Source organism: Myotis yumanensis, unplaced genomic scaffold (assembly GCF_028538775.1).
Source record: "Myotis yumanensis isolate MYYU_CA2020_CCGP unplaced genomic scaffold, mMyoYum1.0.hap1 SCAF_10, whole genome shotgun sequence".
NCBI classification, from domain to species: Eukaryota; Metazoa; Chordata; class Mammalia; order Chiroptera; family Vespertilionidae; genus Myotis; species Myotis yumanensis.
Genome location: NW_027223761.1, coordinates 63934325 through 63956579, shown reverse-complemented (window position 1 = coordinate 63956579; position 22255 = coordinate 63934325). Strand labels below are relative to the sequence as shown.

The window sequence follows — 22255 nt, the reverse complement described above, 5'->3', positions numbered from 1 at the left end:
AGACATTTCAAGATGTACCCAGATAACACCAGTTCTTAAGTCTCAAATTATTTCCAGAAAAATAATGTTCATGCATTTCTGTTGAAGCAGAAGTCAGTTTCAGGATGTGGCTTCTACAAATCTGTAGATTGAGAGTTAAGTAGGTTAATTTGATTAGGGTCAGACTCAAGATTTCTAAAACACACACTGAAGGATAAACAAACTAAGGAAGCATGCTTCATAAAGCTGAATTCAGTGTAATTAGTCCTTCATTCCGAGACTTCATTTTTATCTTGAATGTTCTTTCACATTTTGCTTGCAGATGTTGCAGTAAATCTATGTATATAAAAGCCTAAACAACTGTTACGAATGGAGGACCTGACAACTGGCCAGTAGCTATGATGTGCACTGGCCACCAGGGGGCAGATGCTAAATGCAGGAACTGCCCCCTGGTGGCCAGTGCACTCCCACAGCCAACCTCCTGAGGCCAGCCAACCTCCTGTGGTCCCTTCCCCCTCCCCCCACTCCCACCCCCAAGCTGGCCAGGTCGAGGGACCCCACCCATGCACGAATTCGTGCACCAGGCCTCTAGTAAAGTAAATAAAGTTGTTTGCATGGAAAAAATACAATAACTAATGAATAATAATAGAAAAATAAACTCTGTTTGGGGTACTCATAGCTGTAAACCTACTTTTCCCTACTCCTATATATGACAAAATCATAATGAAAAGCATGTTAAATCCCAATCTAGAAAACAAGCCTGTGTAAGTGGCTATGACACAATTCTTCTGTTTTATTTCTTAGAAATTATTAAGCATAGTGGTTTTTGTTTAGAGAATGACTGTATATTAAGTCTTAGAGCAGTGAAAGTAAGCAACCTGTGCTGGCTCATCTATATATATAAAAGGCTAATATGCAAAGTGTCCCCTTGGGAGTTTGACCGCTTGCCATGATGTGCACTGACCACTAGGGGATGGCACAGAACAAAGGAAGCCTTGACTGGCAGCTGGCAGCCAGGGAAGGGAGGCCCCAGCCGGCATCCAGAAGGCCCCAATTGGTCCTGATCGCTGGCCAGGCCTAGGGACCCTACCTATGCACAAATTTCATGCACCGAGCCTCTAGTCATGTTATAAACATCTCCAACAAAGTAACATGGAAAGATGAAAGTCAGACACACAATGCAAAAAATTGCTTCCTCTGTACAGAACACATTCTTGAACTTGCCCAAACTGGAAAAAGTAGGTAGAGGGGGCGATATTTTACTACTTACTCATAAAAATTAGCTTCTATGTTAAAAAGAAAGAACCATCTCTGTCAGTCCCCGGCTTTCATCATGAAGTTAGCATCCTCTACACTTGGCAGTTCAACAGGGCACATCACATGGTGGTGCTCCAGGTTCCTTAAAAAAAAATGCATTTGGGCGTATTATCAGGATTACATCCTCCCTAGTGTTCCAGTGCCTGCTGCCTACCAACATAGATCAAGGACAGACGCCCGCAGCCTGGTGAGATCCAGCTAGCTTTCCCTGCATCAGATTCTTTAGAGAACTATGATGGAAACAACTTATAGAAACGTGGCAACGGAATCCAAAAGTTGCAGCTGGGGACACTTCTGCCCTTCGCTCCTAAAAGTAGTCTCTTCAAGCCCCAAATGTACTTACCGGCCACTACAAACCCTGGGCCCTGTCCCCCCGCATCCCTGACTCTCACACGGGATCGCTCCACGCAGAGCCGCCCACCACTCCCACTTCGCCTGGGGTCCACCCTGAAAGCAGGTGTAGACCTGTCCTTTTACCTTTCGTGGGCCCAGCTACTCTGCGGACGTCTTTAACTCAGCAGCCCAGCTGGGAGCCAAGCGTTGGGTTGGGCGCCCACAAGCCATCACAGGCGAGATGGACCTCCCTGCAGGTCCCCGTGCCAGCTGTTTCTCTGTTCATAGCCGCTTTGAACCGCAGTCTCTCTCTTGCTTGATAAAGGGATTTTTCTCTGTTGTCAATTTGAAAACTTTAATATATATATAATATATATGAAGAATGCTAATAAGTGTATAAAATATGCACATCAACTAAAATTTGAATTTGAAAATTAACTTTCTGAAGCCATCCAGGTTCTATTAGGGGAGAAAAATAACCCAGCAGACCATTTATTCAGGAATGGACCTGTTGCATTACTTCAACCTGTGCTATTGCTGCACCAATGTTTAAGTATCTGACTTCCTGAAAACCAGATTCTGGCACCTTAGGGAGAATTTAGCCACTGTTTTGCAGTGGATTAAACAATGATACATCTGTAATACTATCAACAATAAAAATAGATTAATATATATATATATATATATATACACACACACACACATATATATTGCTAAGAGAAATGTCAAAAAAGATACTTAGCTTTCAATGATCAAAATATCATCACTGCTATATATATATATATATATATATATATATATATACACATACGTGTGTGTGTATATATATACACGCACGCTTGTATGTATATGTACATATATGTATATATACAGTATATTTCATTTTTATATTTACAGAGGAAATGAGAGTTCTGTGTGTAATAGAATGCTGTGCTTCTTCCAAATATAGTTACATGAATTGATAAAAATTTGTAATGCAATTAATACATTCATAGGAAATGTGAACTTGGTTAAGTGTTTGAAAATGAAATCATCCTTTTTTATTGCTTAAATTCTTACAGCTTACCCACACTGGGTAGAAAAGCTCAATGATACTCAGTTGGACAGTGGGAGCCCTCTCCGCTGGGAATGTAAGGCTACTGGGAAACCCAGGCCCACATACCGCTGGCTGAAGAACGGAGTGCCCCTCTTAACGCAGGTACTTTTGGCAACTCTTCACTCTCCTGGTGTACTTTTAGCAGGATTAAAAATAGGTCAACCTTCTTTCCTTCTTATTGAAATTCATTTCTTACTTAGGCTTTATAATATACTTGGAGTGAGAAATACCACAAATATATAAACAATTTTAAAAAATTTTTATTTATTGATTTTTAAAAAAATATTTTTATTGATTTCAGAGAAGAAGGGAGAGGGAGAGAGAGATAAACATCAATTTGTTTACTACACGGAGACAACCCCATGTAGTAAAGTGACCTGCCCAAGATCATATATCTAGTAGGTGGATTGGAATAGAACCCCGTTTTCTGTGTCCTGGGCAAGTTCTTATGTGGCATCCTGCTACCCATACATTTAAATATCCTTTTAGGAAATCTGCATGTTTTTAAAAACAACTTAATATGTACAGAATTTGAAAATAAGTCAATTACTATTTAATTTCAGAATAATAGTAATAATTTTACTATTTTCCCTTACTGGCCTTCGCAGGAAAGAGGGCGGGGCAGGGGTGGGGGGGAGATAATGCACTATTTATGGCCAAAATGGAGGGATGTGTATAACGTTGAAATCCTGGGCACAGGTTCTTGCCAGCGGCCTCTTGTCTGTCATTTACCTCTTTGGACTTCAGTTTGCTGCTTTGTAAAATGAAGAGATTAGATCAGATCATCCCTACAGTCCCATCCAGCTCCAACATTCCCTTATTCTAAAGCCAGTTAGGCCAAAACAAATGCAATTACATAAACAGACAAGTAGAGCTGTTAAAAAGAACTATAGAGCTGGTTAAAAACAAAACAAGACTGAGAGTGAGAGGCTGGGAATCTTTCTCTCTAATTCTCCCACGGATACCAGATACACTTTGAGAAGGGACTGTGCTCCTCATGTTTTCTTTCTCCTGCCAGCATCCAAGTCTAGTAAATTCCATCAATTCCACTGGCAGATGATACATCTGCAAAGGGAATGGGTTTATTCTGAAAATAATGCCAAGTAACTTGGCATCTCTGTTGATAACCAAAGCACTGGTCACTGATATTTTAAAAATGATTTACTTGATATTAAGTAGACAAGAAACCCCGTTGTCTAACAACATTTAAAATTCGTTTTTAAATGTGCTCTTGGGTAGGGAGTCAATTTACTTCAATTTGCACATGCTCAATTTTCTGTCTCCTGTATTGTTTCTTCTGATTATGAAGTTCATATTTTTTTACCAATAATTTTATACAGAATCTGGTTCTAGGGCAGTTTTTTATTTGTGTTATTTTATTGGGAAATGAGAGAAAAGGCAAACTCTTGACCAGATCAATTTAGCAAAGGGGTCTTTGTGATGACCTTAGCTATACTTAACCTTGATTCTATGTATCTCTAGCCTCAATTCTTTCTGCCATGGGAACCCCTGTTTCTCCTTTATAAAATGAATTCAAATAAAAGCTTCATCTGAAGGTTGTTCTTCACAAGCTCAGCTAGTATAGCAAACAAAAGCAGCTCCACTTAAAAACAAAACTAAAAGTAAAACTCGAAGGAACAACTACAGAAAAATATAGTTATAATTTCTCTCCTAAGAAGTAGATAGAATTTACATGAGGCCTTATAATACAGTAAGGAGCAGTAAATTGTGTTGCTAAGTTGTCAGATAATGTTCAGTTGCATTAATTGCAGGCTTTTTTTCTTGGTCTGGCAGATGGTAACTGCAGAATCTGTATGATTTGCTCACTTTCTATCTCTAATATTTTTATTCCATTACAGAGTAAGGTTGAGATGGTTAATGGAGTACTGATGATCCACAGCGTGAATCAGTCAGATGCTGGAATGTATCAGTGTTTGGCTGAAAATAAATATGGAGCCATTTATGCAAGTGCTGAGCTGAAAATTCTAGGTATGCAATTTCTAAATAAATCCATGGGAAGAAAGCATGGCTTCTTTCCATGCTCCAATTCTCACTCTACCGGAGTTTTATGGTGTGATTATAAAAGCCTGTTTTTTGGATTGAAAAAAAAAAAATACTATGTCTTGCTAATATATTTTGTTAAGCTTTAGGGGACAAGTCTACATTGGGTACAGTGTGTGCCATAACTTTTATTATAAGGCTTTTCTAACTCGTTTTCATCATAACAGGGTTACACCATACATGTTTTCCATGGCATTAAAGAAATCATAAGAAATATATGTTAACTTTCAAGGAAGGATGTCAGGGGTAGGGAATCAGAATGTAGACTTCCAGCAGCCTCTCCCTGCCCCCTTAGCAATGCTTAATACTTTTCTGAGTGGCTCCTACCTACCAGTAGGCGGAACTCCAGAGTACAGCTCTTCCTGGGGCATCACCATGTCCATTCTTGCATAGAATGGAAAGCCTTCCTGAGACGAGGCACAGCTGTTTCATAGGGTTGCACCTTTGATAAGAATGTAACCAGGGCAGTAATACTGTTTCACTATTTACTACAGGAAAGATAAAATCCTGTGGAATAGGCTACCAAGATTGAGCATATTTGGGCTACTGGAATGGATTTAATTTTTCCCACTCTGATGATTTTTAAACTCTGGTTCTGGGATGTTTATAATTCAAAGGGCGATACTTAGGGGATCTCAATTCACTGCCTCTCCAAAGTGATTAGAAGCCCAAGAGTACTTTCTATTCTCCACTTACATTCCCAAAGCAAGACATTAACAGAAACACCAGGAATCTGGGAACTTACCATTTACAAATTAGCTAAATGTAATACGGCATAAGTCAACTTATTAAATTATGAATGCCTAAACTTAAATTTTTTTCTACATTACAACCAAAATAGACACAAGTTTATATTTTAGTCCCCTAAAACTGATCAATAAGATATTAATGTATTTCCTTTCCAGCTTACACTCCATTTCTGAGTTAGAAAGCTGATTCAGCCTTCACTCAGTTAATCTTTTACTCAGAAACACTTAGTCACTAGACATATTTTCAAAATTACCTTTTGTAAGTTCTATTTCCAGGAGGCAATCAAAAATGTTGCCTGAGATTCCCCCATAATATCCTTCACTTTTCTTTCAATTTCTTAACCCTCTCAATTGCATACATATCTTTTTTATGTTGTGTACATATTTTTAATGTTGTTGTGTCATGCATTATATTGCTATGTGATGGACATAAAATGCTTGTGAAATAATCACAAAAGTGTCATACTGGTACAATAAATATCTCAGATACAGTAGACTTGTAGGTATATCTTTCAGGTTTTCTTTAGATTCAAGTGCTTTTTAAAAATAATTTGCTAGGATCTCTGTGGCATGTATTCTTCAACCACAGCTGCACAATGGAGTTAACTGTAATCTAAAGTGTCTTGATAAAAATACAATAAAAATAATATTAATGAATGAGAAGACCTAGGTGAATAATTGCAAACAGTGAAACAGAACTTTTGATTGAAATTTAAATTATTCCATTTCTTAAAAATGTATTTCCATTTCTTAAAAACTGCATTCAATTGTGTATGACATTGAAGTAAAATATGCTTTAGTGAAGACTCACACATAGGAAGTGGATGACAGAATTGTCTTCTCCACAGGGGACCTCCATTTGTCCAGAGGAAGCCAAAAATAGACTTTATTTGCTGACCCCTTCACCTTTTGCCCAAGGTGCTCATTAGTCTTTTGCAATTAAAGTTGATCACCATAATTAAAGCATGTCATTTTTTAAAAAACGGCCTTTGTCTCTGGATTCCACATTTTATGAAACCATCACACACTAATGAAAAGGACAACCAATAAGATAGCTATTAATTAAAAAAAAATTTAAGTGAATGCCTTTTATCTGTATAAATATTGTATGATTTTATTAGAAATGTAGCCCAGAAGAAAAAGTTGCAAAATATTGATGTATCATACATTCGAGATTCTTGTCATTGCTTCTGGTAGAACTAACATTTTTTTAATAGCTTCAGCTCCCACTTTTGCACTGAATCAGTTGAAGAAAGCAATAATTGTCACCAAAGGCCGGGAAGTCGTCATAGAGTGCAAACCCCAAGGCTCTCCAAAACCAACCATCTCTTGGAAGAAGGGAGACAAAGCAATTAGAGAGAATAAAAGGTTAGACGTCTATTTCATAATCCAAACTCTTAACGTCAAAGTGTTTTGAAGTTGCTGATGATACACGCAGAGTATGCAGGAAAGAGGCTTGCAGTAATTGTGAAACGTATTTTCATGACTAGATTGAAATATGGTTTTGTCTATAGAACCCAAAGGTCTGCTTCAATATAGCGAGACGACTTTACCTCTGTGGTGTTTCAGCACCAATTGAGAACTTCACCAGGTTATGAAGAAAGTGAACACTTGTGTTAAGAGAGTTATTTTGGGTCTGCAGAATCGGGGATACCCAAGTGATCTATGATAATTTTTAGAGATTGTGTTCTCATTTCAATTTTAACATTAAAAATAACATAAACACATTCTGGATCTTTTGGGTAATTACTTTAAGATGGAACACTTCCAATTAAAATTTGTGCCTATTTGCCTTTCTTTTTGTTTTCAGTAATGTTGATACAAAATAGTACAGGATTTTTCAGTAACCACAGACAATTAAGAAACGTAATCTTTATATATAATCTTTACATATATAATGTGTAAAGATTTGTCTTTGGTAAGTAAACTAAAAGGGCATCACAGAAGTACAAATGAAAAACAGATGAGAGAACCAATGATTAATGTGTGCCTAGGTCAAACTCCCATGCTCTTCCAGTTATTGCCATATTGGTGTTGCGAATGGTGACTCAGCTTTGACAAAATAATATCCTCCAATATATTAAAACAGGGTTGAATATGTTGCCTTAGAGTTTGTTTTTCATTTGATCTGTAATGATGGAGTTTATACCTGGTTTTATGTTTGTCTGGGTCTAAGTAATCATATAATTAAATAATTTAAGTCAACATTAGGGGTCCATTTGAATAATTCTTAAAGTAATTTTGGAATATTTGAAATTATTAAAAAATGTTTTTGTTTGCCATTCAAGTTGAAGAAATACTGATTTTAACTGCCTGTGTCTGATGAAGTAATTTGTGGAAAAACTAGATTCAGTTTGGGCCCAAGGACCTCTGCTGCCTGGAAAGGGTATCTTCAGAGAGGGATATGGGTAGTATCACTGGGCATCTCATTTTGAAAGGGAATTTATCTTTTAACTTGGAGTAGGGGCCAGGTGGTGGGCAGAATCACAAACTGCAAGATCTGTGTTGCATATGGCTGAATTACATAGGAAGAAACTGAATTTGGGGGGGGTTGCTGCTTATAGAAATATATTTTAAAACCTGGCACAAACCTTATTCAGGCAGAAGAAACTTTTTTGTTTGCTTGTTTGTTTTGTTTTTGTTTGTTTGTTTGTTTTGTATTGTGAGAACAAATACTTTCCATTGCTTGGTATCATTTTTTCTGAATGTATTGAAATATCTTATGTCATCAAAATATATATGCCAGAGCAGTGCAAGCCATTCCATTTGAAATGCTTGTGTGTGGGTGGGCCCATGCAGCTTGTCCTATTTATTCCAGTTCATCATAGAAAGTTCCTCATCATCTATTCATAGATATCTCACTGTGAGTTTAAAAAATTAGGTGGCATCTCCTTTGTCAAAGCAAATGTATTGAGAGAGGAACAATATTATGGGTTTCCTATTACAGCGAATATAAACTTTTTATTTTCTGGAAGTTGAAAACAAAGTTGTGAATTTACCAGTTTTCTTGATTGATTTTCTCCTCACTGGTAACCCCTTGGGTTAGGGGGAGACTACACTGGCCTCAAACTCCAACCACTCATGTTTTCCAGATGTCAAAACTTTGGGTCAAAGTGCTAGCCAGTGAGGAATCTGAAATAGTTTTGTTTTTATTTATTCAACTAAAAGCAAGACTTGGCCACATTTGCTTAGCATTTTACCTACTCAGATGTGTTTAGGTTTGTAAAGTGGTTTAATTTAACAACTCTGGAGGTATAGCGCATTTTTACAACTAAAATCAACAAGACCACTTGCAAAATACGATTTTTTACTGCTATATGATTTGTTTTCATTTGAGCAATCCCAGATTTCAGGAAGAATACAGTCTAATCTATCTATATATATATATATATATACATATATATATATATATATATCCTGAATGACCAGTCACTATGATGCCCACTGCAGCCAGCGAACCACCTGATCGGAGGGGGGGGGGGGGGTGGGTAGGGCCGGCTGGCCAACCTCCCGTGACCGCTCCCCCTGCCGGCCCCGCCCCTGATCAGCCTCTCCCACCCTGATGGTGGGTGAGGTGGTCGGCCAGCACCCCCCCAACCCCTGCATCCCTTCTCCCTTGGCTGGCCCCACTCCTGATCACCCCTGCCTACCCCAATATAAAAAAACCATTAAACAGTCAAGAATTAAAATAAGAGATTAAGATTTAAATATTAGAATGAATTTCATAAAGCAAAGTAGAAGGCACAGATAGATGTATGGAAAACTGAACATTCTAAAATATGAATGGAAACTTGAAAATTAAAATGTCAAATGTATATATCATAATCTCTTTAAGGTAGGATCTCAGTTACATATGCAACTTATATTCTTACAGAAATTATAGATAACTTCTCTTTATTGTAAAGCTCACCAATCATTTGATAAGAGTTGTAAACATAATTTAAATATAAATGGAGATGTTAGAAATCTATTAAAGCTTTGAAAACTGCAAATATATTTCATATTTGGACTACAGACTTAAATTATGGCTTATTGTAAGATAAGTATATTTACCACTTATGTGATATACATTAAATACAGGGTATCCAAAAAAATGTATACACACTTTGAATAATTATTAATTCCAGTGGGTCATATCTGAAAAGAAAGAAATATCCATTAAGCAACCAGCTTTAAAGTGTGTATACATTTTTTGGAAACAGCCTGTATGTTTCTCATTCATCCAAACTACAACAACTGGAAATAAAAAGTTAAATAAATTAGCCTTGTCCATCTTTCACAATGTTCACAGTTTTGGAAGGTTCATTCTAAATTAAATATTGAAAGAGCAAATGGCAGTGTCCTATCTGGGCAAATAAAGGCTAGTATTTTATTTGGGAAAAGTGGTTAAAGAAATGTTTAAATGTAAGAAATATAGCATTTTAAGACAAAATTATGTTATGAGCAATGGCATTAAAATATAATGAAATATTTTAATTGCAGGAAAATGTCATCTAAACATCTGAGAACATATCAGAAACTCAAAAAGATGAATTTGAATCTAGAATAAATTGCAATTTAATTCTACACTGTAAACACAATGTTGTAACAACTGAAGGTTAATATTAAATCATTTATTTTATCAACAAACTGCCAAATAACTCATTGGTTTATTTATTTACTTTTTGCCAAATTTTGGTTGAGTCTTTCAGATTTTATTAGCTTTTTGGGGGAATATCTTTAAAACACAGCATTTTTGTGTGTTTATCTATTTCACTAAGGAAATACATAAGTTGTTATCTTAAAGTTTAAAATTTGATAAGTAATAACTAGAACATAATATGACTTTTAGGAAAAACTTGATTAACAAATAAGTTGCCTGCTTATGTATTACAAAATATTTCATTTGTTTGGCCCTAAATGATATATCTAAAATATATAAGAAAATAGATTACATTAGAGCTTGTGAGTTATTTGTAGTTGCTTGCTATTTATATCATAGAATGAGTTGTTTATATGACAGAATTTTCAATATAAACTGCTGCTCAAACAGTAAATCATATTAATGATGATAACTGCTTAAAGTGTATAGCATTTATAATTTACAAGGCAATTTAACATTGTGGGTACAGTATAACCCAGTGCATATCAGGACTTGGTTGCCCTGCTTATCCTAAAGACTATATGTTACTTTACTTATTTTCTTATTTGTGAAGTTGGAAGCCTAGAGTAACCTCACTGGGTTGTGAGAATTGAATGAAACTTTGCATGTAAAATGCACTGGCTGGTATATGGCATTTAATAAGTGATCAAAGAATGTTACTTGTGTGATAATGACACTACTGCTGCTGATGATAGTGGTGGTGGTGATGATGGTATCATTTAAACATTTGACTCATTGAATACTGGCATCAATTTTTATCAATAGCTATGGAAAATTTTATCACCCCCCTTTCTTCCTTCAGTAATTAAGGAGAAGGATAGTTAAGATTTAAATTGTTACCTGGGATTAATCTTTTAGGTCCTTCGTGTCATCACTTTGTTATTCATAAATCTATGTCCCTAAATTGACATTATTTGTCCACCAGAGCCCCAAACCTCCACTTCTCATCATCTACTCCTGGCATGGCCATTCTCACCAACCTTCCCTACTCCTAGTTCAGTATCAGTGCTAGCAGGCTGAATATTTATTACTCCCACAATCAGCATTATAGGCAATGTGCAAATAGGTGAATATACCCAGGGAGTTCATGAAAATAGAGAAACCTTTTAAAGACATTTTTTACTATTTTTTCCCTCTTCTCTTTCCTCTAAGGAATCTTCAGGTTTAGCCCAGTCGCTTTTAAAGATCAGCAGCACATATCCACTTAGGTTCCTTTATCAATCATGTCCATTCCAATACTAAAACCAATACGCTCCAAGAATACTAAGACATGAACTGTTCCATGGGGCTTTTCTCCTCTAGTATACTTTCATTCAGAATGTTCTGCTCATCAAACTTATATTGGATTTTCACTTCAGCTCATTATTTCCATTACTTGGCCATTAACTTTTGTTAAAATATAATCACCCAGAAGCACTCCAGCAGTGCACAAATATTAAGCCTTCATTATTTCATGTTCAATTTCCTGTACAAAGACAAAGTGGACAAAGGCAATCTTGGGCTAAAATAAAGAATACGTAGTTTTTGGTGAAAGCGCAGTTTATTTTGTTTTTCTTTCCATCTGCACATGTATAAACTGCTATAGAACCCCATAGAATATGCCATATATGTTTAAAATTTATTCACAAATGTTAAAATTCCACACTGTCTTAAATGCCAGTTTTCATTTCTAGGCGGAGGAGGGAGGATGGTGCCAGTTTCAGAGATAATGGACTGTAATTCAAATGGGTGCTAAAGAAATCCTGCATCCAAGAAAGTAAAAATTATCCTATGGAGGGGCAGTATTGTAGCGTAATTTTTCCTTTATGGGGCTGTAATCTAAGGAAAGACTGGTCCAAAACCCCTTGTAATATTTCCCTGCTCACCAAAGCAGCTTCCGAACTGCGAAGTGTTCTACTTACTCATTTAACACGCATAGAAAATTGCACTTGAAGTGCCCATTAGTTGACTTCTAGCGGGAATTCATGTTGTGTTCATTAGACAACAATGATCAGGCTCACATACTGACTCACAGACATATGGAGAAATATATATTCTTAATGTAAGCCCTAAAGGACACTGTTACTGAGGGGGAAACTGGGCCTTCTTTCTTTTTCCAAGGAAGAGGAGGACTGCATGGGTATAATTAGGGTCTTGTTTCTGTCCCTTTGTTTCCACCTACATGCTGTGTTTTCTAATGAACAAGCTGTTTTGTGGCTTCCTCTGTGACAATGTCTTTTACATATTAAGAACATAAAACAATGTAGACCCTAGGTATCTTGGTTTCTTTCTGTATCCGAGAAATAGTATAATGAGGGAAAATGAACATTCATATATCTGTTCACTTCCTTTGTAAATTAATATCTATGCGTTCAAAGGAAATAAAATGACCAAAATGACATTAGTTATTAGGATAGCTGACTACATAAGATTTAATACCTATGAAGTGCTTACAATATCCAATATGTTATCACTCATGGATGGTGACTTGATGTTCCATAGGTCTACCCAGCTTAAAGAGATAAGGAGGAAACAGCCTTACATGTGTTACAGCGGGTTAGGATGCTGACTTCCTGGTTTCAATAAAAATGAACTGCACAAGGCTCTGTCTGATTAGCGTCACCACTTTCCCTTTAAAATGCTAGTGAATACACAACAGGAAAAAAAGCAAAGTCATAGCAGCATTGGAAATTAATGAATATAAACAAATACTTGGCCTTTAGGAGAAATCATTCCTTTAAGTAAAAATAGGCTCAATTAAGACATTCTCAATGGCTTGTGTAAGCCTAGACCCCTAAACTACATCTCACTGAAAATAAGAAGCCAGTAGGAGGGATCTTCCACTAACCTTGACTGCATGCCCATGACTATTAGAGTCAGAAATTGGGCCCCACTACAAAGGTTGGCTTTAATTCCTCTACTACATGAAGCCACTCATTAAGATACCACTCCCTATGTCCCCAGAGAAGGGTGTGGCTCGTCTCTGCCAATTGCTTCTGGGGATGGATTTCTTGCTATCTCCTGAGAAAAGGAATTTTCTGAGACCCGCACAGGAGGGTGTGATATAGTAGAAAGCTTTATTTGTGTCGAATTACACCCCTGGGTTTCCAAAGTCCCATTTTCCTTAATCCAATCATAGAAGTATCACTGGGGTTTCAGTAGAGCTAAAATCAGAGCCATTGTCCAGAGTTTTCTTTCCATGTAGGAGCCGGGTGCAGTACAGCATCAGGCTAACTGCAGTCCATTAGTCCATTGTGTGTGGGGAACACATGGCCATGGGCCGTACAGCTGAATGCGAGAACCCTGAGAGAGCAAGCCTCGAGCAACAGGTCCCAAGAGCACAAGAATTGAGCAAAGCAAGAGAGTGAATTCCTTTGTTTGGGGCAGTGGTTCTCAACCTTCCTAATGCTGCGACCCTTTAATACAGTTCCTCATGTTGTGGCGACCCCCAATTTCATTGTTACAAATTGAACATAATTAAAGCATAGTGACTAATCACAAAAACAATATGTAATTATATATGTGTTGTCCGATGGTCTTAGGCGACCCCTGTGAAAGGGTCATTCGACCTCCAAAGGGGGCGCGACCCACAGGTTGAGAACCGCTGGTTTAGGGGGTTACAAATTCCAAATCTTCCTGCTCTTGCAGTGGCTACGCACATTCGGGTCAACCATCTCTGTCCCCATGTGTGATTGACAGCCAAGTATCTTCCCTATGTCAGCTCCACTTTACATGCATCTATCTTCCCTGTGTGGTTCTCTCCCGCAGTGTTTTGTAGGGAACATGCCTATAATGTCTGATCTTCCCTTTGCTCCTTTCCCATTATTAATAACTAGTTGATTACAATTCTCTCACCTACTTCACCCCTAGTCCAAAATAATTTTTGAGATTTTGAACCCAGCAATGGGATGAAAGAAGACATCAATCATAGGATTTGAAGTAATTAACAAATAAATAATAATGTCAATAAATAGTAATACAGAGGAAGACTAGGAAAACCAACAGATTCTGGAAATTATATAATTCTATATACTGCTTCTAGCAAAAGAAGGAATGCAAATTACTTCAAATTGCCATGGCTGGGGTTGCCCAGTGGTTGGAGTGTCATCTGTGCATCAATTCCCAGTCAAGGGTGTGTACCTGGATTGCAGGTGCGATCCCCAGTCCTGATCAGGGGTGTGCAGGAGACAACCAGTCAATGTGTCTATTCACATTGATCTTTCTCTCTCTTTTGTCCCCTCCTTCCCTCCTTTCTACTCTTTCTAAAATCAATGAAAAATAGATCCTCAGGTGAGGATTACAAAAAAAAACTACTTCAAATTATATAGGATTCAATTTACCTCTTCCTACTTATAAGGATGAGAGGATGGGAATCAACAAATATCTTGTCCTCCAGCCCTGAAAAACCCTCCAAAGTATGCTAACTTCAAACTATACTGGGCACGCACTATTTCCCAAAACATGTTCATTTTCTTACCTTTTCATCTTTACTCAGACTTCCCCCTTATCTCTTCTCCCCTTCAACCTCAGTAACATTTGAAATGCTAACTCAAAGAAAAGGACTCTCTTATCATGCTTTCTCACCATTGGAAATGCTCTAGCAGATACAATTACCAAGAAGCTGTAGTTAGTTGTAAGTTACATGAATGATTTAAGTCGACTTCTGAGCCTCAATTTAGTTCTCAGTATGTGCCAATTCACAGCTTTCTGATATAGATATTGTCATCTCCAATATACACATTTTTAAAATTTAAACTCAAAGGGATGAAGTGACTTGTCCAAGGTCATCCATCATAAAGCTGAGCTTTAAGAAACCAAGTGAACTGCTACTCAATGATTCTTGGTCAAAGAAAAATCTAAAGGTTCCTCTTCAAAGGTCTTCTAAGTTTTTTTGTCCTGATCTCATCACCAGTTTGTCTTTTGTTTTTACTATTTTTTTAATTGGTAAATATATTTAAAAAAAAATTAGGCCTCAACTCCCCAAGGGAGATAACACTGAGGAAGTTCATTACTTTAAGCTGTAAATGACACAAAATAATTCTGGCTCTGTTGTGCTATGAACACCTCCAGTTTGGGGCTTTACATCTCTAGCTAATTACCAGTTTAGCAAACAGTTCATAAATTCTACTTCTAACTATGGTTCATTTACCCCAGTAACTATAAATTGCTGCACAAGTTGCCTGGTTATGCTCCTCACACAGGCAGGACTTGAACAAGCCATTAATTGCTTAAAGGCTTTTCTTTTCCAAAAGCCCCCCAGACTACAACTTTCAGCTTAATTTGTCCTTAATACAAACAACATTTAAAATACTGGGGAATTCAAGCATCTAAGTACATGCTACTGACTGATCCTACTACCTCCCCAAGTGACTCTTCAGTGAATATAAAATAGTGAGAAGAGAAGATTCTGAGGGTGTTTAGGAAAAAAAGTATTTTACGATGGAGATTTTTTGCTTCCTCTGAGAGTTATACCGTCGCTTCTTTTTAGTTTTTGCATAAATCACAATCTAATTTAACTGCGGTTTATTCACAATGGGAATTAGATGGCTGGTTACAAAGGAGGGCATAGACAGACTGATATCCTTGATGGTAATGAAAACAACCTGCAGCTTATTTCCATAAAAGATAACCGGAACAGATTGTACCATCAACATATTTGCTTCTCTTTGCTAGAATAACAGTTGTTTATGAAACTAGATTGATCGACAGATGAGAGATAAATACATTTTAAGTTGACCTATATGTTAGCTGTATCTGGAGGTTTCAGGCACCAATTTGTTTTTGTTTTTCTCTCTTCCCAATTGTAAATAGTAGCTCCACTTCTCCTTTCCCTACTGCCAGGTGGTATAGATACCATTCTTTTCAGTTAAAGTTATTTCAGTGAAATAAGAACTTTATTCAACATATAATGTATGTAAGATATTATGTCAGTTCATAACAAAATAAGTAAGAGAGAATCCCATCCCCCAAGGAAGTACTGTCTAATGGGCATTAAACTAATTCATAGATAACTATTACACATGATATTTAAGGTCTTAATAATATAGGATTATTCACACAGGATAGTTAATAGATATTATATATGTATTACTAACAGGATAATTAAGGTAACAACAATAATAACTACCCTTTATTGAATACTGGCAATTTTTTAAAATATATTTTTATTGATTTCAGAGAGGGAGAGAGAGAGAGAGATAGAAACATCAATGATGAGAGAGAATCACTGATCGGCTGCCTCCTGCACACCTGCTACTGGGGATCAAGCCTGCAACCGGGCATGTGCCCTGACCAGGAATCTAACCGTGACCTCCTACTTCAGAGGTCAATGCTCAACCACTGAGCCACGCTGGCCAGGCTAGCTACTTTATATATGCATATTTTAATCTTCAAAGTAAGGCAGCATTGCAAGGAAGATATAATTATCCCTGTTTTAAATAAAGTAATTGGGTCACAGAGAGATTGCGTAAGCTCACACACAGCAAGTTACAGAGCCAGACAAAGAGTACAGCTCTCTTTGGATCTCATACAGCACTTGGTCTATCTTGGTCCATCCTCCATAATAAAAAACTCTGAGAGTTAAGAAGAGGAGATAATAAAACCTGGATGGGAGATGAGGGAAATTTCTTGTATGAACTGCAATTCCAAATGGTTCTTGAATAGGACTTTGACACATAGAGAAATAATGTATTTTAGAAAGTGAGTTCAGAATGTGCAAAAGCATAGTCATGAATTCAGGACACTTTTGTGGAAAGTAAATACTATCTGTTGGCGATTATATATATTGGGTGTAGAAATGGAATTAAGCTGGAGAGATTGAAATAGCTGAGGACAAACTGAGGAGGACCTGGAAAGACAGGTTGATTTTATGCTTCATTTAGTAGTCAAACAGCAGTCTTTGAAGGACTCAATTCACATCTATTTGGGGGCATCTACTTATATTATGTAATTTTAAAAACCATATGTTTCTTTTATAGAAAAACATATTAAATATTGCCCCAATCTTCCCAAAATAAAAAAAATTGAACTGATGCATTAAATATAAAACATATAAATAAATATTATTCAATGGCTTGATTTTATCAATGCGCTGGCAAGAAAGTCAGGAGAAAATGGGAGAGCCAGGATCTGAGCTTACCTGTAGGTAAAGTCATGCAGGGAAGCTGGCTGTCCCTCAAGGGCATTTACTGACATTGAGCAGTAGCTTTTTCATGTTGTTGGGCTTAGGAGGGAGGCAAAATGCAGAGCATGCCTCCTGTCACACCTGGCCATTGAATGGCCAACCCTGAAACATAAAATTGAACCAGATATAAATCAATCCACTCAGAAAACCATGAGGGAACTTATCTATCACATGTCTTTGTTTTGAATGGAGAGGGAAATCTTTCTCTAAGGTGTTGTTCACTAGAGGACAGCATCTTTAACTGATACTACCTGGGTGGCCTGAATAGTTCCATGTAAGAATGTAGTTGAGGCAGTTCCCTGCAGGAAGTGAACCCAGGCACTTGAGGCACAACAAAGAATGAAAAGCAATGAAGGTATCAATACGTAAGTCAAAGTAAATAAAACTTGCCATATACATTTGATCTTAACCAAAAGGCTGAGGAGCAATAAAACTTGCCTTAGAAAGCAATAAAGCTTTTTAATTTCACAAAACTGGAAAAATAAAGAACTTGGAAACAATAATGAGGGTATTCTGAGATGCTTGAATTATTTGGAAATAGGTGAATATATTGTTAGAATTTGCTAAACTTAAATTGGTTTAAATTTCTAATATAATGAATAAAAGGATTGAGGTTAAGTGTGCTGTTTCCAAAGTAGTTAAGGAAGTAAAAGTAATGAAAAAAATTAACCCATCAAAAAACAAAGAAGAAAAAAATATATATATATATCATGTATCAAATGAGCTACGAATAGAAAATATGGAATACTTTAGTAACAGTAAACCCAAACATTAGAAATCACTATAAATATTGAACTGATATAAAAACCTAGCAATCAGCTGTTTATAAGAGAGACGTTTATAGCATTAGGAAATAGGAAAATTGAAAATTAAAGCGTGAACCCTGGCCAGAGTGGCTCAATTGGCTGGGCATCCTTCTGTGCACACTGGCTGAGGCACTGGACTGAGAGCAAAGATGGGTAGTATTTAGTAGACACCCACTGTATGCCAAGCTGTATTGCTTAATATTTTAAATACGTTATTATTTTAAAGGTGTTTTTAATGTGTTGTGAGGTGTGTGTGTGTGTGTGTGTGTGTGTGTGTGTGTGTACAACTGAGTAAAAATGGAATAAGGGCAGACAGTCTGAGAATATCTGAGAATGGCTCTGATTATGGAGTTGTTTATGCTTTTTCAGAAAAATATGTAGAATGTTAAGGTTTAGCTATAATTTTGTCTTCTATATTACTGATCCCTCTCTTGGAATGGATCCTTTTACATATCCACTAGAGGCCTAACGCATGAAATGCGTTCACTGGTAGGGTCCCTAGCAGCTGTCGGCTGCCTCCCTCCCTTCCCTCAGCCGGCCCTACCCCGTGGTCGAACTCTTGGATGAACTCCTGGTCAAGGGGACAATTTGCATACTACACTTTTATTATATATAATATTTTGAAGCTTTTAATATCTATTATAAGATACTGGTTGACATGTATACTTTAAAATTCACTGTTAAAAAACTACTAAAGAGTTAACAAAATATGTAGGAAAGCTTTGGCATCGCATTTCACATAGTTATCAGTAAGTAAATAAACCTGAAATAAATAAATTGCTTCTTTATTTGTAAGATGTTAGGTTGGACTCAATTTTATATTTATTACTTGTTGATATAATTATTTACAATAAAAAAAACTACATAGAAGTGAACATCATCATTTACTAGTTGTGTGATTTGAGCAACAATAATAATTGATAACATCTATTATGGGTTCACATCCGGTTAAGAATGTCTGAAAGCATTACACATACTAGCATTAACTCATTCAATCCCACAAAATTGGTTTTTCAATCATTCTCATTTTAGAAATGTGAAATAATTTGACCACACAGTTCGAAAGGGGGTATGGCAAGCTTCACACCTGGCAAATCCAGCCCCAGTCCATGCTCTTAAGCACTTAAGAAAGAAACATTGTCTCTCGTGTAGTGAGCTTGCCTAACTATTTTTCTAAGCCTCAGCTTTCCCATGTGTCAGATGAGGCCAATAATCACCAACTGAAAGGATTTTGGTGAGATGCTAATGTTTGCTCATTGTCTTGAGCACACTCTAGCATGTGGGGGATGCGCAGTAGAGAGAAACCATCTGCCTTTCTATCAGAGTCACTAGAAACAGCGATGGTGGCCGAGGCAAAGCAGGCCAGGCATTGTCCTCAACTGCTGGGAGGGGAAGAGGACCCTCACATTTTATCTTTGAATCTCATCTTAAAAAGAGAGGTGAAATCTGATTCATTGATTTTGTCCTTCACTTACTTATAGTCACCTATTATGTACACAGCCAATCTACTCTTTTCTTTCCCACAGAAATAACATCTTTTGAGCTGCTCAAAGTCATTTAGTTTCCCCAGCTACCCACCTAATCCACATAGTTTAGCCTATCCTTTCTAACAGCCTCCGAACTGGCCTCTTTTATCCACCCCTGTCCCTGAATAGCACCCTCTTTCCAGCAATCAGAGATTTAAAACATTTGAATCATTGAAACTTTCCAGTGGCTTCCTCCTCTGTTTTAGAGTAGAGGTAAATCCACACCTGTTAGGGTCCAACCCCAGCAGGTCCAGGGGTCCCCAAAGGTGTGGACGGAGTTGGCGAAGAAGGAATGACACAGAGACAGCCTTCAGTTGATCAGCAGCCTAGCCAGGACCTCTAGCCAGGATCTCCAGCCAGGATCTCCAGCCAGGTTCTGTGTCCATGTTCTCTTGCTAGGTTCTCCAGCCAGGTTCTGTCCAGGTTCTCCAGCCATGTTCTCTCAATAGGTTCTCTAGCCAAGATCTGTAGCCAGGTTCTGTCCAGGATCTTTTGCCATGTTCTCTTGCTAGTTTCTATCTCTAGGTTCTGTTCTCTCGCTAGGTTCTGTCTCTAGGTTCTGTCTCTAGGTTCTCTCTCTAGGTTCTCTGTCCTGTTGTCTTGTTACATCTGTATTTATACCAGTTGATTTTAATCCTGTCAATTTCTATTGCAAAGGTTAGGGCGTTTCTTATCTCCATTCCAGGGAGTAAAGATTATGTAGTTTAAGCATGATTGTTTATAGTTAAAGTGATTAACTACCCACCTGGCACTTAGTTAAGAGGTTTTATCCCCTTCCTAACTTCAGGGAAAAATCCCTACCTGGGAAAACAACCTTTCTCGGAGAGGTGACCTTGGTTAAAACACATAGCGCTAAGGGGAGCAAACATATTAAGAACAGTATGCCATATACGCCAGGTCCCTTGAAACATATGCTGTGCGGATGTTTCTTCTCTGCAGCGACTGTGTCAAGCAGCAAGGATGGACCGGCTCCGGGCACACACCATACACGACCCCTGAGAGCCTATATGAACTGACTGCTGCTCCTTTTTCTCCCTAACTCATCACTCCCCTTCCTCATAAAGGTCCAGCACAGCCCCCCCACTTTTATCCTTCTTCCTGTTCTCTGCTCTGTGCTCCTAGGAGACTGATTCCTGTCTCAGGACAAGGCCCCTCTGAGTTCCTCAGCTTGAGACACTATGGCCCCAGACATAGCACTGCTGTCTCCTCCTAGACTTCTAGGTCTTGAATTACCTGCTCAGAGGCACTCTTTACCTCGTATCTGAAATAAAACCCACATTTCAACCTCTTACCACACTCCGAAAAGCTTATGTTTTCATTTACTCACTTGTTATCTGTTTCTCTCCCTGGAGTAGAATCTCTGGGAGGCAGGGGCCTTGATTGTCTCTTACTCAGGAACCCCAGAGTCTAGATCGGCCGTGGGCAAACTACGGCCCGCGGGCCGGATCCGGCCCGTTTGAAATGAATAAAACTAAAAAAAAAAAAAAAAGACCGTACCCTTTTATGTAATGATGTTTACTTTGAATTTATATTAGTTCACACAAACACTCCATCCATGCTTTTGTTCCGGCCCTCCGGTCCAGTTTAAGAACCCATTGTGGCTCCCGAGTCAAAAAGTTTGCCCACCCCTGGCTAGATAATGCTCTGCATACCGTAGACACTAATAAATACTTTCAAATAAATCTGTCGGAACAATGCATGTGCCCAAACCCCTTGCAGCTCTTACCTTTTATGTCTCCATGTCAGCCTCCCGAATGTGAGTGAAGATGACAACAGTTCAAGCTGAATTATTAAGGATACCGTGAGGGTGAGAGGAGACCACTCTGAATTTCTTTGAAGATGTCCTAATAAAGAAAGCGATAGTATAATGACTAGTCTCATGTTATCGGAATAAAGATCTGAGGTTTCTCTCTTATATGGGTTAAGTTAGAGTAGCGTGGAATTGAATCGGAAAGTTGTAAGCAGACATAGGGTCACTCCCCTTTGTGTGTGTGTACGTGTGTGTTTTGTTTTTTTGTTTTTGTTTTGTTTTTTAAGATAATTAACTAAACAGCATTGGATTTCCAAGATAGCTTCCTTTGAAATCTTGGTTTAAAATCTGATTCTCTGGCCCACCCGGTTCTCAGGACTATCACTAAATTGAAAGCAGCAGCCATGCGGTGTGAGCTTTCTCATCTCTACCTCATTTACCCGGCAAAGCATCTGCAGAGCCTCTGTGGGTGGTTTAAATGCTAATATTCCAAAGGCAGCCGTGGAAGCAAACACCCAGCTGTAGTTAAGGCCTGCGTTTTCCTGGTGAATGTGTCTCGAGAGGGGTACCTTTCCGGCGCCCAGACTTTTAAGCACCATCCATAGTAAGCACGAGTCAGAGCACTTTTCACAAACCACTTAATGCTATTTAAAACCCACAAGTAAATCATTTTAACTAAACCCTTTGATAGAGCTTTGCTCTCCAAATTGTCCCAATCTGGTTTTCAACACTATTATAAAAGTGTTTTAAAAATGTAGAGGGTGGCATACCACATCAGGGCTACTCTGTCTGCATAAATCATGTGTGTGGCATCGAGCTGTGTGCTTCTCCCAC

The 22255-nt window shown here is 37.8% G+C and overlaps 1 protein-coding gene across 2 annotated transcripts in view; it reads left to right on the top strand.

Annotated features, from left to right (window-relative positions):
- CNTN5 (contactin 5) overlaps window positions 1-22255 on the top strand; it is a 1123865-nt gene that overhangs the window by 857952 nt on the left and 243658 nt on the right. For both annotated transcript variants that reach the window (XM_070425923.1, XM_070425924.1), the window contains exons 11-13: window positions 2691-2827; window positions 4585-4714; window positions 6753-6903. In XM_070425923.1, the coding sequence (XP_070282024.1) occupies window positions 2691-2827; window positions 4585-4714; window positions 6753-6903 (418 nt within the window). The remainder of the gene's footprint in view (window positions 1-2690; window positions 2828-4584; window positions 4715-6752; window positions 6904-22255) is intronic.